General features: G+C 42.4%; 1 protein-coding gene across 1 annotated transcript in view; it reads right to left on the bottom strand.

Moving 5' to 3' along the window:
* Nucleotides 1-25,936, bottom strand: part of LOC142203811 (RUN and FYVE domain-containing protein 1-like) — a 172,743-nt gene that overhangs the window by 83,869 nt on the left and 62,938 nt on the right. Inside the window, exons 8-11 of the mRNA XM_075274873.1 lie at nucleotides 24,123-24,192; nucleotides 14,968-15,069; nucleotides 14,526-14,642; nucleotides 8,239-8,406 (exon numbers count right to left, since the gene is read on the bottom strand). Coding sequence (XP_075130974.1) covers nucleotides 8,239-8,406; nucleotides 14,526-14,642; nucleotides 14,968-15,069; nucleotides 24,123-24,192 — 457 coding nt within the window. The remainder of the gene's footprint in view (nucleotides 1-8,238; nucleotides 8,407-14,525; nucleotides 14,643-14,967; nucleotides 15,070-24,122; nucleotides 24,193-25,936) is intronic.

Below are 25,936 nucleotides of genomic sequence, written 5' to 3'. Positions count from 1 at the left end.
GCTAATCTCACATGTATTTAGTTTAAAAGGGTTTCTAATGATAGAATTCAGCCCTGCCATAGTAATGTAAGTACTTCAGCTTGCAGCAGCCTTCATTAGTTAGGGTGCACTCACATGGAGTTTTGTGGCGCTAATTTTGCCACAATGACTCGAGTAAAAAATCAGCACTGAAAAAAAGACTCCCACAAAACTCTGTGTGAATGCGCCCTTACATAGTAAATCTGCCATAGACTGCAATACAGTAGTATTGCAGCCTATGGCACAGGTGATCTACAGATCATATGTTCAAGCCCCCTGGGGGGAAGTGGCTAAAAAAAAAGTTAAAGGGATTCTAATGATAGTAATGATATATTTTTTTTATGTGCCCTAGGGGGCTTGAACATATTATCTTTAGATCACCTATGCCATAGACTGCAATATTACTGTATTGCAGTCTATGGCAGATTTACTATGTAACCATTGAAGGCTGCTATAAGCTGCAGTACTTACATTACTATGGAAGGGCTGGATTCTATCATTAGAATCCCTTATCTTTTTATTTTAGCCCCCCAGGGGGCTTGACCATATGGTCTTTAGATTACCTGTGCCATAGACTGCAATACTACTGTATTGCAGTCTATGGCAGATTTACGATGTAACTATTGAAGACTGCTGCAAGCCTGCAACTGTCTTCAATAGTTGCATTACTATTAGAGATGAGCAAGTAGTGAAATCGAATCCCATTATAGTCTATGGCGAAAAATGCTCGTCTCAGGGGAAAACCACAATTCGATTAAGGAGAGTGACCAAGTCCACAATGACATCCCAGGAAATGATGCCAACACCTCTGGAATGCAGCTGGGACAGCAGGGAAAGCATGCCTGGGTGCATCTAACACGCCCAAGTCCCAGTATTACCCCACTATCACAGCCTATCAACTAGACACTCCAAACTCAATGTGGAAAGTGGAAAAATACTTGGAAACCTTCTTTCCTCTACATTAGTATAGACAGAAACACAAATTTTAAGCTAAAGAAACATTAGCATTCACCCCTTTAACCCTTTCACGGCCAGGGGTCTCTGGAAATTTTGCACCTCCAGTAGCCAGAGCAATTTTCACAGTTTTCAGATGGACAAATCAAACCTAAATTGCAACATTAAATAAGAATCCAACCCCCCCCCCCCCATAGCTATATATTTTCTAAAAGTAGACACCTGCAGCATTGTCAGAATGCCACTTGGTACTGTATACGAACAGGCACCTTCATGCAATTTTGATTTAAAGTGAATGTTTTATGAAAAAATGCAAATAAATGTATATTATTTGCTAAAAGCGGAAACCAAACAAAAAATTAAATGCACCAAACCTCCTAAGAGTTCAATATGTGCAGAGTTCATTCATATCACCATGGCCTACACCCGCATGCACATAGCTTCAGAAAATCACCAGAACTGGAAGGAACAAAAACCTGCTTTGAGGCTGGAAATGTTAAAAAAGTATTATCCTAAATGTAGGGATTACACACCATGAACAGTAAGTGAACCCCTAAAACCTAAATATTTTTTGAAAGTAGAAAACCTGAATATTACAAATGTCTTAATGGGTCATCATTAGCCACATCCACCTTTAAATTTTTTGAAAAAATGCGCTAAAACACATATTTGCACCTAAAACTCATGTTCAATCTCAGATCCATATGCAAAATACATCTAAAATAATAGCTTAAGGTGTAGACAATATATATATATATATATATATATATATATATATATATATATATATATATATATATATATATATACACCGTATTTTTCGGACTATAAGACGCACTGGACTATAAGACGCACCTAGATTTTACAGGAGGAAAATAGGGGAAAAAAATTTTGAAGCAAAAACTGGTAAAATATTTAATATATGGGAGTTGTAGTTTTGCAACAGCTGCAAGGCCACATTGACAGGTGACCCTGCAGCTGTACGGGGATGCATAGAGTGTTTTTTTTTGCGGGGCCAGAAGTACTTTTTAGTTATACCATTTTGGGGAATATCTATTGCTTAGATCACCTTTTATTGAAAAAAAACCCCGGTGGTTTATGATATATGATTTTCTACTTTTATATATATATTCTAGGGACAGGAGGTGATTTAGAACTTTTATTTATTTCATATTTTTATTATATATTTTTAAAGCTTTTTTTTTTACTATTTTATTCCCCCCCGGGGCTTGAACCTGCAGTCACTTGATTGCAAGTCCCATAGACGGCAATACAACTGTATTGCCGTCTATGGGACATTCTGTGTATTAGTATTACGGCTGGTCATAGACCCAGCCGCAATACTAATATATAGCAGTGACAGGCCTGGGAGCCTCATTAGGCTCCCGGCTGTCACCCGAAAGGTCGGCTCCTGCGATATCGCCGCGCAGGAGCCGGCCTGCAACTTTACAGGTACGGGGCCGGTGGGGACCGGCCCCGGGGGAGAAGGGGCCGCTGATACTGACCCGGCATCCGCTGTACTAGAGAGGCGGATGCCGGTGAGGGATAGACGCCGGGGCCTGAGACATCGCTGCCCTGCCCTGCATGAAGCCAGCGGCGGGGGGACGGAGGAGCGGAATAGCATCGCCGCTGCCGCTGGCTTCATGCAGGGCAGAGGAGCGCAGCGATGTCGCAGGCCCCGGCACCTGTAATGGCGTCTATCACTTGCCGGCTTCCGCCTCTCTATTACAGCGGATGCCAGGCGCCACATTCGGCCTATAAGACGCACCCTTCTTTTCCCCCCAAATTTGGGGGAAAAAAAGTGCGTTTTATAGTCCGAAAAATACAGTGTATATATATATATATATATATATATATATATATATATATATATATATATATACTGCAAACATCAACTACAACAAGAGCTCAGACTCCCAAAAACCCTAATGCAGAAGACAAGCAGGATTTTGCTGTTATTCACTAATATGTTAAAAATCTATACTGCACCTAGCAAACTGTGACTGTGATACCAAAATCTAACTTTTTTCAGATTACACAGCATACCATATACAAAAACACAATGTAATAGTTCATATATACAACCACCTTCATGCAATGTTGCGGCAAACAGAAATTGCAAGCAAAAATTGCACAAAAATTCAAATTTGCCACTAAAGTGCGGCTCAAGCAATCCCTTTCTGCAAACAAAATGTACTTTCCAAAAAACTGCAAGATATGAGGAGTTCATACATACCATACATGTATATATTTACAGGGGCTGGTGTTAAAGAATCGCCAAAATCGCAGAAATGCACCATCCCATTTTGTGCATGCAAATTAAATAGGACTTTACATAAAAATGTTATGCCTGCAGGCGTGCCAAAACGTGCGCGTCGGGTGAGAGCCGGCGTGTCCTCTTAATGCCCTATAATTTATTCTCATGCTGCTTGTATGATGGGTAAGCTTAAGGGCTAGTTCACACGTGAACTGCCCATGCGGGTTTTGACACCGAGAGAGCCGCGGCGAGCCGCGACTCTCTCTGGTCAAAATCCGCCTGCCGCGACCATCGCGGTCGCGGCTTTCCCCTCCGCTGTCGGCTCAAATGAATGAGCTGACATAGGAGGGTGCTGCCGGTAGCGGAAGCCGCGCGGCTTCCGCCTGAAGATAGGGCAGGTCGCTTCTTTTCTCCGCTAGCAGCAGCCCGCCGCTAGCAGAAAAAAGAAGCCTGGCGGTCTGCATAGACCACCATTGTAAGGGGAGGTTTTTGACGGGAAATCCGCTGTCAAAAACCTCCCCTGGGCTCACGTGTGAACGAGCCCTTACTCTTCAATATGTATATGACGTGTTGTACACCTTGTGGCTAAACCTTACTACTGTAGAGCAAGCTCCATGTACATTTTATATTATCCTTTTTCCTTACACTTTAATATTTAATAACTAACAATTGTGTGTTTGGTCACTATTCCATCAATATTACATTGAGGCCTTTTGTATATTTGCAGATGTCTGCATACACAATTTACTATACTACAACTCTACCTAATCCAGTTGTATCTGCATACACAATGTACACACGGCTTACAAATGTACATCTCTCTACTATCTGTACTTTATTGTTATTTAGGGCACCATTGGACATGTTTGCTGTGCTCATTTTTGTATACTTACTGTTGCCATTTGCATCATATATTTTGTATAATTTTTTAATGTGGTAATATTAAAGTTTGTATATTTTATTCATTATGAATCTTGGTCTTTTATGACCTCATTATTCTGAGTGTCTAACTTTTTTTTGGTTTCCTATACTTGTTTTTGGTGTAGACACGTTATCTTTGATATAGGACATCTATTTGGGATCACACTATGTGTATAAAAAACACGTTTTTTTCTTCCCTGTCATGTGCTAAGTTTTTTGTTATCTTGTCCAGATAAAAAGGTAGTCACAGTGCAGAGGGATCGACCCTATTCTCATTAGCACAAGGAAGTACAAGAAGCAATGGGATGAAACTAAAGGGAAAGAGATACAGATTAGACATTAGGAAAAACTTTCTGACAGTGAGGGTAGTGAGAGAGTGGAATAGGCTGCCACGGGAGGTGGTGGGCGCTCCATCAATGGAAATCTTCAAGCGGAATCTGGATAAACATATAGCTGGGATGATTTAGGAAAACCTGCACTCGCAGGGGGTTGGACCCGATGGCCCTTGAGGTCCCTTCCAACTCTACCAAAAAAGAAAAAAAAAAAAAAAAAAAAGTAGAGGCCCAAGAGAGGTGAGGGAACCAAACCAAATACTTTTACTCACCTTGCCTCACCTCTCCTGGGCACCCCTGTGTCCACCCTTCCACTGTTTCCGGCTTCCTGTTTAGGTCTGCAGCTGACGTCAATGTCCTGGAGATCACTGCTGAGGCCCAATCACAGGCATCAGCGATGACTCCAGGGTCATATTATGTCACTCACAGAAGATGATTCCCAGAGACCGCCAGATACTCAGGAGGGGTGAATATAAATGTTTATTATTTTTAATCACCTACCTTGGACAGAGGCTTCTATTGAAAAATGACACCATTAGGTATTATTTTTTTCGAAGAAAATATAGAAGAGAACACAGAGCACATTACAAAGGTGTCAATATAACAGCGGAGAGGGGGAGGTGCAATGAGGGGTAGGACAAGAGGAGGCATAGAAATTGGAAAAGGCTTTTAAGAAAAATGTGGTTGGGGGGCAACAATAAACTCTAATGCAGCAGAGTAGCATCGAATAATGATATAAACATAAACAATCAAACTAGAAATGGGACAAGGCATCAGGAAGACCCAAGTAAAAATAACATTTGTCATTAATGTGAAGAGAAAGGATAAAGAAAGCCAGGGGAACGGGAAACGTGAGAGAAAAGAAAACAGGGATAAAACAAGAAGGGTAGGATAAAAAAAAGGGGGGGGGAAAGTAAGGCTATGTAAGATTAAAAAGTGCATTGGAAGTCAGGAGAGTAGGAGATAGTGTTCCAAAGGAGTCACACTTTCTGATGGGAGCTATCACTCAGTTCAAGTTGAGCCAATAAGTTCTCCATCTGGCACATATACAGTACCTCCTGCAGCCAGGCATCTAAGGTTGGAGGACTGGTAAATTTCCACAATCTAGGTATAACAAGATGTAGCAGCCACAACTAGAAACCCAATTAGCTTACATACATGCTTCTGGATCTTACGTGAAAAAAAAAAAAAAAATTGAGCGGATAAGTTGATCCGGGAAATCAACCAAATCCACTCCAGTGACCGCTTTTATTAGTCTATCCCGGTCCCGAAGGTAAAGAAGGGGTAAGTGCCAACAGAAATGTAACATCCTGCCCCAACCTGAGCATCTCGAGCAGCGATCTAAGGAGGATGGGAAGAATTAATGTACCACAGCAGGGACTCTGTACCAGCATGAAAAGATTTTTAACTTGGTCTCTTGTGTTTTGCATGAAATGGAAAATTAGTGGTAGAGTCGGAAGGCAGATCGCCACATGTCTGGAAATGAGGTTCCCATTTCTCTCTCCCGGCCCGCCTTGTAACACAGCAGCTGATCACTAATGGAGTCAAAAAACAATTAATTGGTAATTGATGGAGATTGGGTGGAGTGGCAGCGAGGTGTAAGTGCAACGTTTTTCAAATGATATGAGATTCTGTGGTCTGTAAAGGTTGCGTGATCTTTTCATAGAGTAATAAAAGGTATTGCAGTTGAATATATGCCAATGCGCATGGAGGTTTTTGGCGCTGTGAGACACTAAAGTTGTTTAAGGGAAGAGGGCAGACTGTGCCATTACCTTAAGAAAACTGAATGGGTGGATCTTCAGGACGATGAGAAAGAAAGGCTGAGTGAAGAGCAGTGAGGAAATCCAGATTGCCTGTGATAGGAGTTAGCGGGGCATAGTTCAGGAATAAACGAGCACTTGCACGGTGAAGCTTGCATATACCAAGAACACAGCATGCAACATAAGGCAGAACCAGAGTATTCCTTTCCAACCAATGGCGAAAGTGTAGCCATCGGAGAACCATGAGAGGACTAGGGCTCAGAGCCTCCTCCAAGGCAATACAGAGTTTATTTTGAGCTGAGTGATACCAATCAAGTATTCGAGCTGCTGTGGCTGTTTAGGCAGTATTGCAGGGCTTCCGGGACAACCAGATCACCCATTATCTTGGGCATAGTCCGTGCATTTCTGGCAATACTAGGTCGTTTCGACGCCCAAATGAACTTAGTGAGCATTTTTTGGAGTGTAATGAAGAAATTGGGAATGGTTTGGAAAAGTTAAATGCATCTGGGTAGGATATTTATTTTTAGGTTAACATGGACTAGCCACGAAAAGCTTTTCGTGACCCAGTGGGTAAGGTCAGTTTGCAGAGTGCAGAGGATGGGGAGATAGTTTAGAAAACAGGTATCAGGAGTGAAAATTTGTTGGATATCCCTAAGTATTTTATTGCTCATTAGAAGGGCTAGCTTTGGGGAGCCCCCTGGACCCAGTGCAGGTTACAGATGACAGAATGATACTGTCTGTGGTGTGCTCCATGCTGGAGAACAACTCCAATGTCGTGCATGAGACCGTGACAGCACTGGCCAGTACTGTCGATGACCAATTGCTAAACCCCAAATGTGAGAAGGAGCGTTATCGGAGATCCTTCCTCAGGCTGTATAATCAACATCAGGCTAAGCCGATATCACTCCACACAGAGAACTAAATGACCCTGAGTCTCTCTTTTCTTTTTAGTTGCTATTACTCCTAGTATTTTTTTCTATCTGCTATGAGCTTGTATGTGTTCTTTCTTGAGGAGGTAGCAGAGCTGTGTCAACTCTGCTATACCTGAGATATAGCAGTGCTGTGCACTCAACGCTGCTACATCTGAGATTGGACCACAATGGAGACTGCTGTAGACCAATCTTAGATTCCGCCTCCTCACAGACGAGCCTCCGGCAGAACCAGCGTTGATTGGCCGAATGCTGTACACTGTATGGCATTCGGCCAATCAACACTGCTCAATGCATTACTATGGGAAAAAGTCAGCTCCTGCATTATTAGTGGCGTAATACAGGGACTTGGGCATGTTAGATGCCCCCAGGCATGCTTCCCCTGCTGTCCCAGTTGCATTCCAGAGGTTTTGTCATCATTTGCTGAGGTGTCATAGTGGACTTGGTGACTCTCCTGAGTCGAATAGTGGTTTCCCCTGAAACAAAGCTTTTTTCCCCATAGACTATAATGGGATTCGATATTTGTTCAAAAAGTCGAATATTGAGGAATATTCGAAACGAATATCAAATATTTCACTGTTCGGTCATCTCTAAATATGACATCTTTTATCCCTTTGTCTCATGATTACCAAATTTGTCTACTAAAGACAAATATGAGTACAATAGTTTACCCAATGTCACATCCCATATGCTAATAACAACAGGAAATAAATTATTTCCTGCTGGTACTCTGGTTTCCTCCCACACTCCACTGTGGGGCTTATAAGGGACAGTGACTGACAATATCTGTAAAGCTCTTTGGTATATGATGGCGCTATATAAGTGTGCAAAATAAATATAAATAAATCATAATAAATTCTGCTAAGTAATAATAATAATAATGACAAGCAAATCCCTCTTCTGTAAAGATTTGAGATCATACAATGTAAATAATCACAACGTCAGCGTCCAAATACATACCTAAAATATTACCGAACGTCAGGTCAAGTTGATCTTAGTGCGGAAAGAGTGTATATTATTTCAATGCTGAATGGCATAATTAAATTGTGTGCTGTAACACTATTTACCTTGACTTTTTGGCACATTTGAAGATTAATGGATTTTACATCATCCAGTTGTTTTCGGAGGACCACTAGCGTATCCTGCTTTTCGTGAATATCTTTTTCAAGAAGTTTCATGGCCATTTCCATTTCAGTCTTCATTCCAAGTTGCAGATCTAGCTCCTTTTCCAATTCCTAGAACATATAACAAATCACAAATAACAGAGCCCATCAAGAACATTTTACAAAATGGTGCTCTTGACAAATCCCCTCAACAGTAAACAACATTATTTGCATTCACCATGTAACATTAAAATGGACTGAAATTAGTTTAGACATGATTAACGTTTCAAGACCCTACAGTGTTGATAATAGGGGCCTGTCACGTACGGACTGTCCTAGCACATGATGCGGATGTGGCTGTCAGGGGTCAATTCACTCCACTCACTCAATCTTGCACTCACCCTTCACTCAGGCTGCAAAATGTAAAGTAAAATTCACAACATATAGTATACTTAAAATTAACCACTTCAGTACCGGGCTAATTTCTAGTTTAGGAACAGACATATTTACGGGTTTTTTGTATGTGCAGTTTTGAGGACTATAACATTTTTATCATTTGCGTCATTAAAATAATTTCTTCGTCTTTTTTCAGTGACACATAGGGCTTTTTTAAATGTTATTTTTGCATGTTTTTTGATTTAATTTTTTTTTTATATATCCGGTAAAATATAAACAAAAGATGTGGGAAAACGTGTCTGTTTTTCACTTTTAATTTTTTTTTAAAAATTTAATAGCACAAAGCCCTACTAAAAAACTTTATAAAATAGTTTTTCGTCTCCATTTTCTTTTGTATGGCTTCGTCAGGGGTGGGGCTAGAACCTGTAGTAAGACCATGTTATTAGCGTATTATTTATTTGTTAATTATTTTACATTCATATTTTTTTTTTTTTTTTTACTTTTCCATTCATTTTATTTATTTATATTTTCACATTGTGTCTCCAAAAGGTCATAATAAACCTTCTGGTACATCTGATCACTGTTTTGTTTTGTTTTTTGTTTGTTTGTTGGGTTTTTTTTGTTGTTTTTTTTTTTGGGGGGGGAGGTGTTTGGTGGAGGGTGGGGCTGATTTCCCCTGTAACTGGGCCGGATACATTTAGACCCACTTATAGGAGATATACAGCCTCCTGCCGATAACTACAGAGCTGATCTGGGTCCTATAGGATCATGTGACTGTTGGGTCACAGGGGAACTGCGTTATGGTGACTTCCGTAGCTGTGTATGCATGTGTATGCATGCGCAGGCCGGAGGTGCCCCCAGCGCCTGCGCAGTAGAGATGAAGTGCCATCTCTACTGTGCAGATTTCAAGAGGCACCTCCGGCCAGCTCACGAGCTTGAAGAGTCAAAGAAGAGGAGAAGCTGTCCTAGAAGAAGTATTATATGCTCCACAGTGGCCCTCACCCAGTATTATATGCTCCACAGTGGCCCTATACAGTATTATATGCCTCCAAGAGCCCCCTCAACTTTGGTGCTATTATAATACACTGGGCTCTTCTTAGGAAGTTAATGGTCTTAATGCTGACCCTACTTTGACCTTGATTAGATAAACACATACCAATGTAGTATATTGATAAGACATGCATTAACAATACCTTCACTAAGGCTATAAATATGTGCACAAATAGGTTTCTTTTCACTGCTACTGGCATAAAAGCCATAAAAAACCCACGCCACCCTGTCAAATTTATTATCATTTACGCCATGGTATAAAGCCCCTTTTCCTCAAACACTATAATGCTCCCCTCCCCTACAGTGCCTCCTTTCACCCAAATTGTTCCCCATCCCCTTTTTATGCCCCTGTATATTAAATGGGTTATACACCTTTCTAATACAGATCGTCTATCCATAGGATAGGTCATAAATATTACATTCGTTGTTACACACTGTTTGGCAAGCGAGCAGCGTAACTCCAGGAAGTGTTAACATTAAGTGTAGCCGCACTGGAAAAGCTAATCTGTCTGGCTATCAGACCCTAGCAGATGTGATATTAATGGCCTCTCAATTTTAGAAAGGTGGAATCCAGCCTTTAACCTTTTCCTTGCCACCCACATATCTATTCGTCCAGACAGGAGTAGAGGAGGCATGTAATATCTCCTTAAATCAAATGGAGATTTCTCAGAATCCGTCTTGAACACTATGAGGATGGTCTTGAATTAATTTTAAAGATAAGAACTAGAGATGAGCGAGTACTGTTCGGATCAGCCCGCTCCATAGAAATTAATGGATGCACATGGTACTTCTGCTTTGACGGCGGCCGGCCGCTTAACCCCCCCGCGTGCCGGCTACGTCCATTCATTTCTATGCAAGCGTGCTGTTCGGATCAGCCGATACTCGCTCATCTCTAATAAGATCATCTCAATCTTACAGATCCCAATTCCCGTCATTGTTTTTAACAGCAAATCGCTCAGAATCTGTAAGAGCTATGATGATGATCTTGATTCTCATTTTTAAAACAAAGCCAAGACTATCTTCATAGCCCTAAAGGATCCTGAGATATGGGGCTCTAAAGTGTCCTACCCCCTCCTGCCTCAGGGAGAATCTTGGAGCTGTGTGAAGGAGAAAAAGATGGAAGGAGCAGAGCTACAGATTGCAGAGACAATTATAAATCATCAGTTTCTGTGCATAACCTGAATGTGACCCCAGGGGGAGGGGTAGAATGCACTTATGTCTACATTATCCCCTCTCTTATCAATCAGAGCGCATACTATAATTTGGCTCTATGGTTGCCACATAGAGATATAATGTAAAACCCCTCTGAGACTGACCAAAGGAGAATTCTTATGCAATAACCCTCTGAACATACCCAGGAAGTTCATTGGCGCTGTGATCCAGATGTTTAGCATCATCCAGACTGCAGCGCCAAAAGAGTTTCACCAAACAATTACACAACACATACACCCCAAGTCATCAATAAAGTTTACATTTGACCCTGCCCCTGTGCTGTTCATTACTGATCTTTATAGAGTAAAATACAATGAGTCCCTCTCTAGTGATAACGCTAAAATTATAGCAATAACAAATATCAATAGAGAAGGCAGAAAAGTTTCATCGGTTACATAGCGGATACCTGAATTTGTCTTTTTACGTGGATTATTTAATGGAGGTATGGCAAAAAAAGACCATTTGTGTCAGTTTATTTTAAAGGGGTTTTCTGGGCAGAATTTTTTTATTTTTATTTTTAGAAAGGTGTGTTAGTGCTAGTAATGGGTTAATAAGTACACCCATATATCTTTAGCAGTGTTTGGAGTGATTTCTGAGTGTATCTGGTTGCTGCTGGCATTCTTTGAATTTGTTTACTTTTTGTTACTTCCTGTTGTGCAGCTTCCTGTATAGCTTCTATACTAGTTTACTCTCACTCAGCCACCCTCCTCTCTCACTTTGTTACACTTCCCCTCTCTGTCTCAATAGCTAAACTATCCCGACCACTACTAGCCCTCCCACCCCCGTCTAGCCTAGCGATCCTGCCAATTACTAGCCCCTCCCACCCTCTCCCCCCATCTCCCTAGCTAGCCTATTCTGCCCACTACTACCAGAGAGGAAGATGGGAGGAGCCTTCCCGGACACAGGAAGACTTGGCAAGTATTGATGTGGATGGGGGGGTAACAGTAATGGTGATATTCCTTTTCGGAAGCAGCGAAACGTCACCGGATTATCAGAAAGTGTCCCTGGATTGGTCACATGATCGCTCCAGTTATATGTATAATTATAGATTTTTTTTTAAATTGAAGTAAATTACAAGTTAGGCAGGGGGAGAGAGTTTAGTTTAGGGGTTAATTCTTAGTTTATTCTGAACAAACCCTTTAATTTTTGACCAATCCATTTTTTTTAAACGGAAAGCTTAAATCTGGTCACAATAATACATATCCTAAATGAATCTGAAGAGAGCTTGCACAAGGTGTTTTTTTCCCCCTTATCAGTATGTTTTTGGAGTGTAGTAGGAAACCTACGCAAACACAGGGAGGTCATACAAACTCCTTGCAGATGTTGACCATGGCAAGATTCGAACTCAGGACTCTGATGCTGCAAGGTTGCAGTGCTAACCACTGAGCCACCGTGCTGCCTACAAGGTATTATCTCTTAGTACACATCTTCCATCACGCAACAATTCGGTCTTGCAAGGGTTGCGTGTGAAGGAGGATCTGTAATAAGGAGTAGCATCATGTGAAAGCTCATTGGAACTATGAATTTTATTGTCTGGGTTTTAAAGGGGTTTTCAATGAATTTTGTATTTTTTTTATTTTTTTTTTAAAAGGTCTGTTAGTGCTAATAATGGGTTTATAAGTACACCAATGTACCTTTAGCAGTGTTTGGAGTTATTTCTGGGTTTCTCTGGGAGTTCCTGGCATCCTCTGCATTTGTTTAGTGGTGTAACTTCCTGCTGTGCAGCTTTCTGCCTATGTATATTATTATCATGGCAACAGATGTCACATGACATAGCTGCAGATCGGCTCCGCGGATATATCCCAGTCATGTAGGCGTTCTCCTGTCAAACAATTGCTCATTCGCCCCTATCGAAGCGCTACCTGCCCTCACCCCCCCCCCCCCTCCTTTGAAGTGCACTCTGTTCGTATCTACTCACCCTCCAACCTCCAACTGACCATCATATATCGACCGCCGGGACCTACTGCTGCCTTCATCGATCACTTCACCACCTGGCTCATACACTTCCTATCCACAGACATCCCCACCATCATCATCCCCATTAACACAGACACCCCACCACCACTTCCAGCCTCCTGTCCCTCACCGCCTCCTTTGGTTTCTCCCAATGGTCCTCCTCTGCCACCCACATAAAGGGGCACACGCTAGACCTCATATTCACCCCGCCTGTGCTCCATATGCAGCCTCTCTAATTCTCCATCCACGCTCTCTGACCACAACCTGCTGACATTCTCTGCCCTCTCCTCTCCAATAGACATCCGAACCTCTAAACTAACATGCCCCCGCAGGAACCTGACACCTGCACCCTCTCAGACTCTCTCCTACCACTTGCTGATATATCCTCACTCCAGGACACAGATGCCACTGCTGCCTTCTATAACACCACCATTACCTCAGCCCTTGACTCTGTGGCCCCCTACACAAACTGAGACATGCCTCGCGGGTTGCAGAACGCCTCTGGAAGAAAAGCCACTCCCAGGAAGAATTCCTCAGTTACAAAGAGGCAGTTCTCACATTTAAGAACGCACTCACCTCTGCAAAGCAGGTCTACTTCACCACACTCATATTTGCACTCTCTCGCAATCCCAAACAGCTATTCACCACCTTCAACTACCACCTCTGTTCTCCTGCCTCCCCTCCGACATCACTTATCTCAGCTGACGACTTTGCCTCTTACTTCAAAACTGAAATTGACACCATCAGAGACACTCACCCTACTCTCCTGACAACCCCTCCACCCAACTGCTCACTGCTCATCATCCTTGACCTGTTTCTCCACCATCACTGATGAAAAACTCTCCTCCCTAATCTCCAAATCCAACCTCACCTCCTGTGGTGAATGAATGGTGAATGAATGGTGCTGTATAAATAAACAATAATAAATAATAATAATAATAATAAATAATTGTCTCTCACTGTTAACCCCTCTCCCTAGCTAAGCTATCTTGCCCACTACTAGCCCCTCCCCCCACTCTTGCTGTCTCACTAAGCTATCCCGCCCACTAATAGCCCCTCCTCCCCTCTCCCTGTCTCACTAGCTAAGCTATCCTGCACACTACTAGCTGCTCCCACTGTCTCACTAGCTAAGCTATCCCACCCAGTACTAGCCCCTCCCACTGTCTCACTAGTTAGGCTATCACGCCCACTACTAGCCCCCCCCCCCCCTGCTAAGCTATCCCAGTCACTACTTGGAGAGAAGAAGAGAGAAGGAGCAATTCCTAGCCATATGTGAATGTTGTATTGCAGTCTATGTGATTTGCAATTTTACCTGAGCATGGAAATAGCCCACATGTGGATGTAAACTGCTGTTTGGGTACACGGCAGTGCACCAAAAAGGAAGAAGTGACACTGGGCATTTTAAAGCAGATTTTGCTTATGCTAGTTTCACACTAGCATTCGGATTTCTGTTCTTCAGGTCTGCTTAAAAAGCAAATACCCACAGACCCCATAGGCTATAATGGGGTCCACCAGTTTTCCGCCTGAATTCGTTCAAGAGAAAAGTGCTGCTTGCTGGAATGAGTGGGTTATTTGCCTTAAAAGCTTGCTTCACATAGATTGCACATCAATAAAAAAAAAAAAAAATTGCAGCATACCTGTCTAACTTGTTTTTCTACATTCAGTTGCTTCCAGGTTTCATTATACATTTCATCCAGTCCTTGGCGAGATTGTTTATAAGTTTCCAGCTCAACTTTGGAATCCTGAATATTTACCTACAAAGAATACAAATTGCATTGAATGTTTGTTCTTACAGCATAACTTTTTTATTTTACTAAATCAGTAATACATGTAAAGAAATTAAACAATAAAATATAGCTTCTTACGCTAAGTTCACACTAGCGCCCGGAGTCCGTTATTACTAAACTACCAGGAGCACACATTAAAATTCTGACCAAATAAATAGTAACCAGTGACATTTGCTATCAGAAACATGCCAATTAAGTCAATAGGTATGTTAGAAAGCAAATGAATCAGTGTCCTTTAACTACTAAAAACAATAAAAATTCTAATAAAAGAGAGGCTTGATTAGTATCTTACCTCTAAATGTCTCTCACTTTTTTTCTGAATACGTATGTTTTCTTGTAGTAACTGATTATGTTCATCCTGTAGTGATACAATACGATCTTTTGCGGCAACAAGCTATTCAAGAATGAAATAGAAATGACTGATTTAGAAACTCTCGTACTATATACATTAATCTCTCCCCATGATTCTAGCCCAAAACATGACTCTGCATTGCACTAGTTGACTCTTTCAGTAGCAGGGAGATACTTCTTCTTTCCCATATTGCTTTAAACTGTGGCCTGCTTAATAATGTGAAACGTCTTTCTTTAGCTAAGACCCCACGTAGTGGGCCACAGCAAAAAAGCAGTGTGGGAAAAAACTGCGGCAGCAGCGTATCAGGGTTTTCCCCACAGCACTTTTCACAGAAAGTCCACAGAGGAAACCTTACTGCTTCCATTATACCTATGGGAGAACTGCTGGCGTTTCCATAGATATAATTGATAGGCTGCCATTTGCAAAACCGCAACAGTTTTGGAAATCGCAAAGTGCCCACTGTGCATATTTTTCTGCAATGTGTGGATGGGATTCACTAGAATCCCTTCCACTTTGCAGGGACTGTAAAACTCCATGCCACGTGAGGCCCCAGCCTTAAAAAGGTTTGCTTTAATTGGAGTAACCTGGCAAACTAAATATCACAGGTGTTTAAGATTTATTTCAATACTCCAAACACACAATACAATCCATGCATTTAACCCATTAACTGCCATGATCCCCAATTGGGGATCGTGTATTTTAACTCGCCTACGAACACCATCTGCCATCTACCATCTGCTCTAGCACGATGTCGCCTGTGATAGGAAACCTAAACCGATCACGTGCATGCATTGCCTTGCGCACACAAGGTCATTTTCATGTTGCAGTTCCCATATTATTGAAAAAACATTTTTGGCAGTTAATGGGTTAATTGAAAAACAAAAACGAAATCCTTATGACCCTTAAATCCGATTTGCATATTAATTTGGAATGCAGTGTAATCTTTCTGTTGCAGCAAAGTGAAGTTCTAAATGTTTGAAAGCATAAAAGTCATAACTAAACCTAGTAATCAGTGGGGTCAGAGAGGAATTTTAGCAAGGGAACAGTGTGACTCAGCTGATCAGAACTCCTGGGCATGATTGACATCTCTCGCAGCAGGTATGATTACTAAGCAGACTGTGTGACTAGGATGAAGCTGCTCCTTGCCCACCAGGATTACTCATATAACTTTTTATGCTTTCAAACATTTATTACTTCACTTTGCTACAACAGTAAGAGTACAGAGGAACAGCAATAGAAAGTTCATTACTTAATCCTGCACACAAAAGGACCCAGTTTTTGGTGGAAAACCTGATAGGTTCCCTTTAAAAGAATCAGGTATGAGTCAATCAAAGTCCAGCAGTGACAGCTCAGCACTATGAACTGAGCACATATAAAACAAACAACAACACAGCATTCATTTGAGATGAGGGAAGTATTTATTGCAATAGGAGCTTTATAACAGAAGCACCCATACTGAGCACAGGTCACTCTGTCTTTACCCACAACATTTTATGAACAGAAATGTCTTTTAGATAAGGCCCTATGTTGCTGAAACGCATCTTCTTTTGTTGCAGATTTTGTTGCGTTTTTTTTTTTTAGCCAAAGCCAGGAGTGGATTGAGCAGAAGTGAGAAGTATAAGAACTTCCTATATATTTTCCATTCCCTCTGTAGCCAGTCTTGGCTTTGGCTTACAAAAGAAGCTGCGATTAAACAGGTGGTCAGGTGTCAGGCTAAAATTTTAGAGGAACCACCCCTATTAACAGGTTAAACAATCTGGACAAAATAGTACACCTCCAGTCCTTAAACCCAAAGCAAAGGTGGATCTGGGAAGGAGTAGCAATTGGTAAGTGAATTATTGACCTATACCCTATTGAAAATTTGAACTGGTAATGTAGATTTATTTAAAACAAAAACAGGATGACCAAAAAACAAAACAAAAACTATAACACAGCCAGATGCTTTGCTGCCACCTAAAGAATGAAAACAAGTATATTTCCCCTTGAATATTTTGAGAAAGTAAACAGCTGGCATACTGTGAATAACCCAGCAATTTACAATCATTGATCTTTCATTAATCCATTAAAGGGATTCTATCATAAAAAAATGGTTTTAAACTAATAGCACGTAGAAATAGCCTATATAAGGACTATTCATCTTTTACCTTTAACTTGAAGGTCCACGCTGCCATTTTTGAATTTTTCTTCTTTATGCTAATTGCGCTCAGACAGCACAGGGGGCGTGTTCCCTGGGCTTAGAAAGCTCAGGGGGCGTGCCCTCTGTACTATGAGTACCAGCGCCGCCTTTCTTCTGCTCGGTCGAGCATTCCACTCCTCTTTACTCCTCTTCTTAAACAAGACCACCGCAAAATGAGATGAAGAAAAATTCAAAAATGGCATCGTGGACTTTCAAGATATAGGTAAGAGATAAATAACCTTTATTAAGGTTATTCTTACATGCTGTTAGTTTAAAACCATTTTTTTAATGATAGAACACCTTTAAAGTGAACCTTGTCTTCCTGCACATGCGGTTTTATATAGCACTAACGGATTTCCCGTTAGGACCCCCGGGCAGTAGATATCGGTGCAAGTTAGGTTCAGCATCGATCTGTGTTCACCGTCAGAAGGACGTTCCTGACAGTTTAGCTGGGCTGGGCTGCATCATCGCTGGGCAGTAAGGAACGCCCCCTCTGACAGTACAGAGCTTTCAACGAGTACTGTGTTTCACATTCCCAGCCGGGGGAATTCATTACGTGGACCCGTGCAGCCGTTTCTTATGTGAGTGTTCATATTGAAAAAAGTTTTTCCTGCCATCATGTTTAAATGCATATTATAGACATATGGTTATAAATCGGAGGCTGTATTTCCCTTTCCCCACTTCCTAATAAGCATTGTTTATTTGAACGAGTACTGTCAGCGGGAACTCACAGCAGAGCTAGACTATCAGGTATGCTTTTCTGATGGTGGGCAGAGATCGGTGCCAAAACTAAAGGGCACCGATATCTCCAGAAAGGGGTGAAACAACAGGTAAGCAGACACTGCGCTATGCAGTTTCTCCGAGAACTAGGACGGAATCACGTCAGGCAGACAAGGGCACAAGTGTGAACGCCCCCTAATAATGACCATTTATTAAACTATTATTTGTATTTATTTATTAAACTATTTGTACAGAATATGTGTATATTAGAACTGTGAAATGTTCTTAGAAGCAGGGGGTTATGGGTTTTATTTCTTAGGATAGGCCATAAATATCTTATTGATGGGGGCCTAACATCAAGCGGGCCCCTTCATTGTTTACTCTGCTCCATACAAGACAGTTGTATACTTTTAGTAGCTGTAGTGCCTGGTATTAAAGCTCTATCCAATTCACAGAACTGTAATACCAGAGGAACACATTTTCAGCAGCCTTGTCTAATACTGATGGCATATCAATAAGGACAGTCATTAAATGTAATGAACCAGAGAAACCCTTTAACCCCTTAGCGACCTCTGATGTACTATTACTTCATGGAACCTAGGTACTTCGCGCAGTATGAAGTAATACTACGTCACGGAGCGCTCTTCCGCTCACTAGCTGAGCGGGCAGAATTGGAAGCGGGTGATAGCTGTTACAGACAGCCATCAACCTCTTCCATAACCTCCAGTTGGTGCTTTTACCGATCGGAGGCTTTAACCCTTTGAATGCAATGCAATGACCATCACATTCTAAGGGCTTCGCACTGTTTCGTACACCCCCTCCCCCGGCGAGATCAGGGGGTGCCGGAAACTCTACTATGCAGCTTGGAGTCTGGCCAGTGACCTCAGGCTGCCCTGACCCCTGTTACCTGGTTGATCCTGCCAGGAACTTCTGATGTCAGACTGTGCATCTGCATGCTGTATCACACAGTGCATAATACAGGATTAGTGATGAAATCATCACTGATCCAAGTAAAAAAATTAAAAAAAAAATTAGTTATAAAGCCCCAAAAAGTCCCTTTTTTCTATAGAAAATGAAGTATATAAAAAAAAATAAAAACAATCCATGTTTGGTATCGTCGCGTCCGTAACAATCTGTACAATAAAACTGAAACAATATTTAATGTACAAGGTGAACGACGAAAAAACCCCCAGAAAAAACCCGCCAGAAGTATTGATTTTTCGCCATCTCACCTTACAAAATATGCTATAAAAAGTGATCAAAAAGTCATATGTATCCAAAACAGTACCAATAAAAAGCACAAATTGTCCCGCAAAAATAAGCCCCCAACCCACACTGAAAAATAAAAATGTTACGCCTCTCAGAAGATTGTGATGCAAGAAACATTGATTTATGTCCCCAAATGTGTTTTTGTTCTGCAGAATTAGTATTGCATAAAAAAGTAATATAAATGAGGTGTCGCCGTAACCGTACCAACCCGCAGAATAAAGGTAATGTGTTACTTATGCTGTACATTGCATGGTGAAAAATTTAAAAGGTAAAACGCAATGCCAGTATTGATTTTTTTTTTTTTTTTTTATCCAGCAAAATAGAGTTAATAAAATGTATTCAATAAGTTGTAGGCACCCAAACATGGTGTCATTACAAAATGCATCTCATTCCGCAAACAACAAGCTGTTATATGGCCACATCACCAGAAAAATAAAGAAAAAACAGTATCTAGAAATGTGAAGACAAAAAAACCTCAAAATCGCCAAATTATTAGAACACAACTGGCTGCGGCAGGAAGGAAATATATAAGCTGTGCGAGCGTATATCAGGGGACACCCCAGATTTAGAGCTTGAAAGGGAAAAGACACCAGAAGTAACCCCCAAAGTGAACCCCAGAGTGACTCCCCCAATCATAAGAGCTACTGGGACATAGTAGGGAATTTGGTGTTCCCAATGTACTCCGCACCGCTTATATATTCCCTCTTCACCATCCGCTGTGCAGTCACATCTGAGATACTAATGCTCACTACACCCTTTGATAAATTCTTTGAGGGGTGCAGTTTTCAAAATGAGGTCACTCTTTTGGGGAATCCACGTTTCTGGTACCTTACAGGCTCTGCAAATATGACATGGCGTTCAGATATCAAACATCTGAATCTGTATCCAAAAGCCACAGAGTGATCCTTCCCTTCTGCACCCTGCTGTGTGCCCAAACTGCAGTTTATGCCACATGTATGACACTGGTGTACCCAGCATAATGTACGTAATGTCACATATGAATATAAACTGATATTAGGGCACAGCCGGACACAGAAGGGAAGAAGGGATATTTGGTTTTTGGAGCACAGACTTAGCATACCTCCCAACTTTTGAATAAGCGAAAGAGGGACAAAATTTGCGGCAAATTTAGCCCCGCCCAGTTTTGTGTTGACTCCGCCCACTCGTTAATTTTTCATGTGCCCGCACACAGTATAATCCTCCTACAGTCACCCGTAAATTATATGTCCCCCTCTATCTCTCCCCCAGTTTCATATACACCCTTCATCTGCCCCCAGTTTCATGTCCCCCTTCCATCTCTGCCCCCAGATTCATGTCCCTCCATCTCTGCTCCCAGATTCATGTCCCCCCAGATTCATGTCCCCCCTCCATCTCTGCCCCCAGATTCATGTCCCCCCAGATTCATGTCCCCCCTCCATCTCTGCCCCCAGATTCATGTCCCCCCAGATTCATGTCCCCCCTCCATCTCTGCCCCCAGATTCATGTCCCCTCCATCTCTGCCCCCAGATTCATGTCCCCTCCATCTCTGCCCCCAGATTCATGTCTCCACATCTCTGCCCCCAGATTCATGTCCCCACATCTCTGCCCCCAGATTCATGTCCCCCATCTCTGTCCCTAGATTCATGTCCCCTCCATCTCTGCCCCCAGATTCATGTCCCCACATCTCTGCCCCCAGTTTCATGTCCCCTCCATCTCTGCCCCCAGATTCATGTCCCCCCAGATTCATGTCCCCCCTCCATCTCTGCCCCCAGATTCATGTCTCCCATCTCTTCCCCCAGATTCATGTCCCCTCCATCTTTGCCCCCAGATTCATGTCCCTCCATCTCTGCCCCCAGATTCATGTCCCTCCATCTCTGCCCCCAGATTCATGTCCCTCCATCTCTGCCCCCAGATTCATGTCCCCCATCTCTGCCCCCAGATTCATGTCTCCACATCTCTGCCCCCAGATTCATGTCCTCTCCATCCCTGCCCCCAGATTCATGTCCTCACATCTCTGCCCCCAGATTCATGTCCCTCCATCTCTGCCCCCAGATTCATGTCCCCCCAGATTCATGTCCCCCCTCCATCTCTGCCCCCAGATTCATGTCCCCCCTCTCTGCCCCAGATTCATGTCCCCCAATCTCTGCCCTCAGATTCATGTCCCCCCTCCATCTCTACCTCCAGATTCATGTCCCCCATCTCTGCCCCCAGATTCATGTCCCCCATCTCTGCCCCCAGATTCATGTCCCTCCATCTCTGGCCCCAGATTCATGTCCCCACATCTCTGCCCCCAGTGTTATGCTGTCCTCTCCATCTCTGCCCCCAGTGTCATGCCGTTCTCTCCTTCATCTGCCCCCAGATTCACGTTTCACCTCCACATTAAACTTACCTTCTCCTCCGCTCCCTCGCCACTCTCTGCGCGCCTCTCTCTCTGACACATGCGGCTGAAGGAAGGAGCTGACACAGGTCAGCTCCTCGCTTCGCCGCTGCATGTCTCTCTCGCTGACACATATGCGGCTGAAGCGAGGAGCTGACCTGTGTCAGCTCCTCGCTTCGCCGCTGCCGCCGACTCCTGGCTTGTAGACATGATGAGACAAGCCAGGAGCCGGCGGCAGCGGCAAAGCGAGGAGCTGACACATATGTGTCAGCGAGAGAGACACGTAGCGGCGAAGCGAGGAGCTGACCTGTGTCAGCTCCTTGCTTCAGCCGCATATGTGTTCAACTCAGATCTGCGTCCTCTGGACACAGATCTGAGTTGAAATCAAGACATACCTCCCTCCAACCGGGACCGCGGGACATGTCACCCAAATCGTGAATGTCCCGCGGAAATCGGGACGGTTGGGAGGTATGGACTTAGTTTGTTTTTTGGATGCCATGACCCTAATATTGTCCTTAAAAAATGGGGTCACTTCTTGGGGAATTCCAGTTTACAGTCACCTCCAGCTCTCTGCAAAAACAACTTGGCGCCCAGAAAGTCCCTCTAAATCTGTACCACAAAAGCTAAAAAGCGCAGTGCTCCTTCCCTTCTGAGCCCTGCTGTGTGCCCAAGCAGCAATTTACACCCACATATATAATTTTTTTGCCCCTTGGGATGGCCCCTTAATAGTTTTAGGAGTGCAGGTCTCTGACAACACAAAGTGGGTGCAACGTATTGGGCACCGAAATGGCATATTTCTTTAAAAATTTCAATTTTCAATTTTTGGGAAGCATTTTAGGCTCAAAATGATAATACCCCTTGATACATTCTTTGATGGGTGTAGTTTCTAACATTGGGTCACTTTTGAGGGGTTTCCATTGTATTGATACTGTAGGGGCTCTGCAAATGCGACATGGCACCAGAAAACTATTCCAGCAAATCTGCCCTCCATGTATCCATACAGCAGATTATGACCAAATATGGGGTATTGCCATGTTCAGGAGAAATTGTGCAACAAACTGTGGGGAGGGGGGGGCTTTAATTCTTTAACTACTTGCAAAAATTTAAAATATGGTGCTAAATGGACAATTTATTGGGAAAAAAAAAGTAGATTTTCATTTTTACATCCCAATGTTAATAAAATCTGTAAAACAGTGCTCATTCTACCCCAAGATAAATTCTATAAGGGGTGTAGTTTCCACTGTATTTGTACTCTAGGAGCTCTGCAAATGCAACATGGCACCTGAAAAATATTTCAGCAAAATCTGCCCTTCAAAAGCCAAATAGCGCTCGTTCCATTCTGAGCCCCACCATGTACCCATACAGCAGATTATGACCACATAAGGGGTATTGCTGTGTTCAGGAGAAATTATTTAACAAACGGGGGGAGGGGGGGGGGGCTTTTTCTCCTTTCACTCCTTGTGAAAATGAAAATTTTGGGGATAAAGTGACATTTTAGTCATTTTTCATTTACAGATTCCAATGTTAGTAAAATCTGTGAAACAGCCGTAGGTCAAAATTCTCACTATACCCCTTGATGAATTCTGTGAGGGGTGTAGTTTCTAAAATGGGGTCACTTTTGGGGGATTTCCATTGTTTTGGTACTCTAGGGGTTCTGCAAATGAGACATGGCGCCTGAAAACAATTCCAGCAAAATCTGCTGTTCAAGCGCCCAGTGGCGGTCCTTCCCTTCCATGCACTGCCGTGTGCCCAAAAATCAGTTTACACCCACAGGTGGGGTATTTCTGTGCTTGGAAGAAATAGCATGATAAAATGTCAGATGCATTTTCTCCTTTAACCTTTTGTGAATGTGTTAATTTTAGGTCTAAATGAATGTATTAGTGCAAAAAAATGAAATATCTAAATTTCACCTCCATATTATTTTTATTCTTATGTATGCTTAAAGGGTTAACAAACATTCTAAATGCTGTTTTGAATTATTTAAAGGGTGCAGTTTTGAAAATGGGGGTTTCTATCATATAGGCCTTTATAATTCCTTTCAGAACTGAAGTGGTCCCTAAAAAATTATTTTGTGGCATTTTCCTGTAAATCTGGAAAATCGCTGTTATACATGTAAGCCTTGTGACGTCCAAAATAAATTAAAAGACAATCAAAAGATGATGCCAATATAAAGCAGAGATATGGTAGATAATGTTTATTCATGTATTTGGGTGGTATAACTATCTACCTGAAAAACAGAATTTCACATTTTGAAAATTGCAATTTTTTCCCAAATTTCCATCAATTTTCCTATTTTTTTTTTTTTTTTTTAATAAAAAAAAAAAAAATATATTGATAAATGTTTACCACTAACAGGAAGTATAATGTGTTACGAGAAAAAAATCTCAAAATCACTTTTGTAAGTTAGAGCGTCTCAAAGTTATTGCCATTTAAAGTGACACGTCAGTTTTGAAAAAAGAGGCCTGGTCCTTAACGCACTTTTGGGCTGTGTCCTTAAGAGGTTAATATACTTGTGTAGCATCTAAAGCAGCACAACCTTAGCAATAAAACGAGAGAGAAAAAAAAATTACAAACCTCTTCATTTAACTTTGAATTTGTCTTCTCCAAATGCTCAATTTTTGATTGAAGATCTCCAACAGTGCAACTAAAATATATATATATAAAAAAACAAAAATATAAATAAAAAAGAAAGAAAATATTTGCTGGGAATATAATTGTTATGGATTTCTGCACTATGGACAATGGGACGATTCACACTGTTTCTTTGCTTATCATGTCTCCTGGGTGACATCACGGAATATGAAGACTACTACTGCCAACAGTGACTAAATTACTCTGCATATCACTCTTTATGCAACAGTGGAAAGGTATTTCCTACATTCTGCATATGATGGGGCCAGTTTATGATTAAAAAATGGGGGTTTTGTACTCTCTGTAAAGTCCTTTTCTTGTTGTATTTATTGGTGGACACAGCATCATGGGTATAGACCTGGCCACTAGGAGGCTGACGCTAGGCGAATAAAAAGCTGTTGGCTACGCCTTTGGGCTATATCCCTCCCACAGACACTATGCTAGTCAGTTTGTACCACAGCAGATTGAAGGAAGGCACCAAAGAGCAAAAAAGAGCATGTAACCAACAACCACCAAACAAGTCCTGCACCTGAATACAAAGCAAAACAGCTCGGGCAGGAACCACAGGAAAGAAGCAAGGGTGGGATGTGTCCTCCAGTAAACACAACGAAAAAAGGATTTTTAAGGAGAGTACAAAAATTTTTCTTTATCGGGGCAACAAGTTGGCTCAGTGGTTAGCCTTGCAGCCCTGGAGGAGTCCTGGGTTCAAATCCTGCCAGGAACAATATCTGCAAGGAGTTTGTATGTTCTCCCCATGTATGCATGGATTTATTCCCATTCTACAAAAACATACTTAAGTAAAAAAAAAAAAAAAAAAAAATGGGGCTCACAATCTACATTTAAAAAAATAATCTCTTGGTTACTTTACTGGCGGACACAGCAGCATGGGTGTGCTAAAGCAGTCCAAGAGGGTGGGAATTACACAGTGATTTGAGCAAGTCACTGCTGCAGAACCTGTGTTAGCAGAGGACAAAATGGACCCAGCAAAACAAAGAAAAGTGAGAATGAAGCCCAAGAAGAAACCTGCAGGCTTGGACAGCAGAAAACCGATGCAGAACATCCCACGAGGCCTCAACAGTTCTCAGAGAGAGCCGACACATGGAATGGCAGAGCCCAACCCCTAAGCCATAGGCCTCCAAACTGCAGAGTGGAGACCTAGGAAGATGCAAGCCCAGAAAGCAGGATCAGGGGAGGGCCCTTAGGGACGGTGAACAAAGTGCTTGAATGAAAGAAAGCGTCAGGAAGAGCCAAATAAACCCAAATGGCCCGGAATAAATCCAGGCAGGGAAGAGTACACAATCAGGGATGCTCAAAAACTGGGGAACAAGATGGCAAGCTATGCCCTGAGGACAACAACAGAGGAAACCACCAAAAGCAGAAGGATGGAAGAGGAGAAAGGACAATGTTTTCCCAGTGGAGAACAAGAAAGGGAGACTACCAGCAGGACAGCCAGCACAGAGGCACTGCAGATGGAGATAATGGCTACCAGGAAAGCGACCTTCCAGGACTAAAGGCAAAAGGGGAAATCTCACAAGGTTGGAAGGGGGGGGGGTCAAAAGCACTCAGAGGAGAGAAAAGATCCTTTGGATCCATGGGAGGACTGTGGGGAGAGGGAGAGGCAGCACGTCAGTCACTGTAGGAAAGTCTGCACCTGAGGCCCGAAGGCCAGGGCCTACAGAAAGGAAACCGAGAGGGCAGAGACCTGTCCCCCAAGAAAGGAAAGACCAAGACCGAGATCCAGGCCAAGCTTGAGAAAA

The sequence above is a fragment of the Leptodactylus fuscus genome, chromosome 5, assembly GCF_031893055.1.
Source record: "Leptodactylus fuscus isolate aLepFus1 chromosome 5, aLepFus1.hap2, whole genome shotgun sequence".
Taxonomy (NCBI): domain Eukaryota; kingdom Metazoa; phylum Chordata; class Amphibia; order Anura; family Leptodactylidae; genus Leptodactylus; species Leptodactylus fuscus.
Note: the sequence above shows the minus strand (reverse complement) of the source record. Positions and strands in the feature narration are given on the sequence as shown.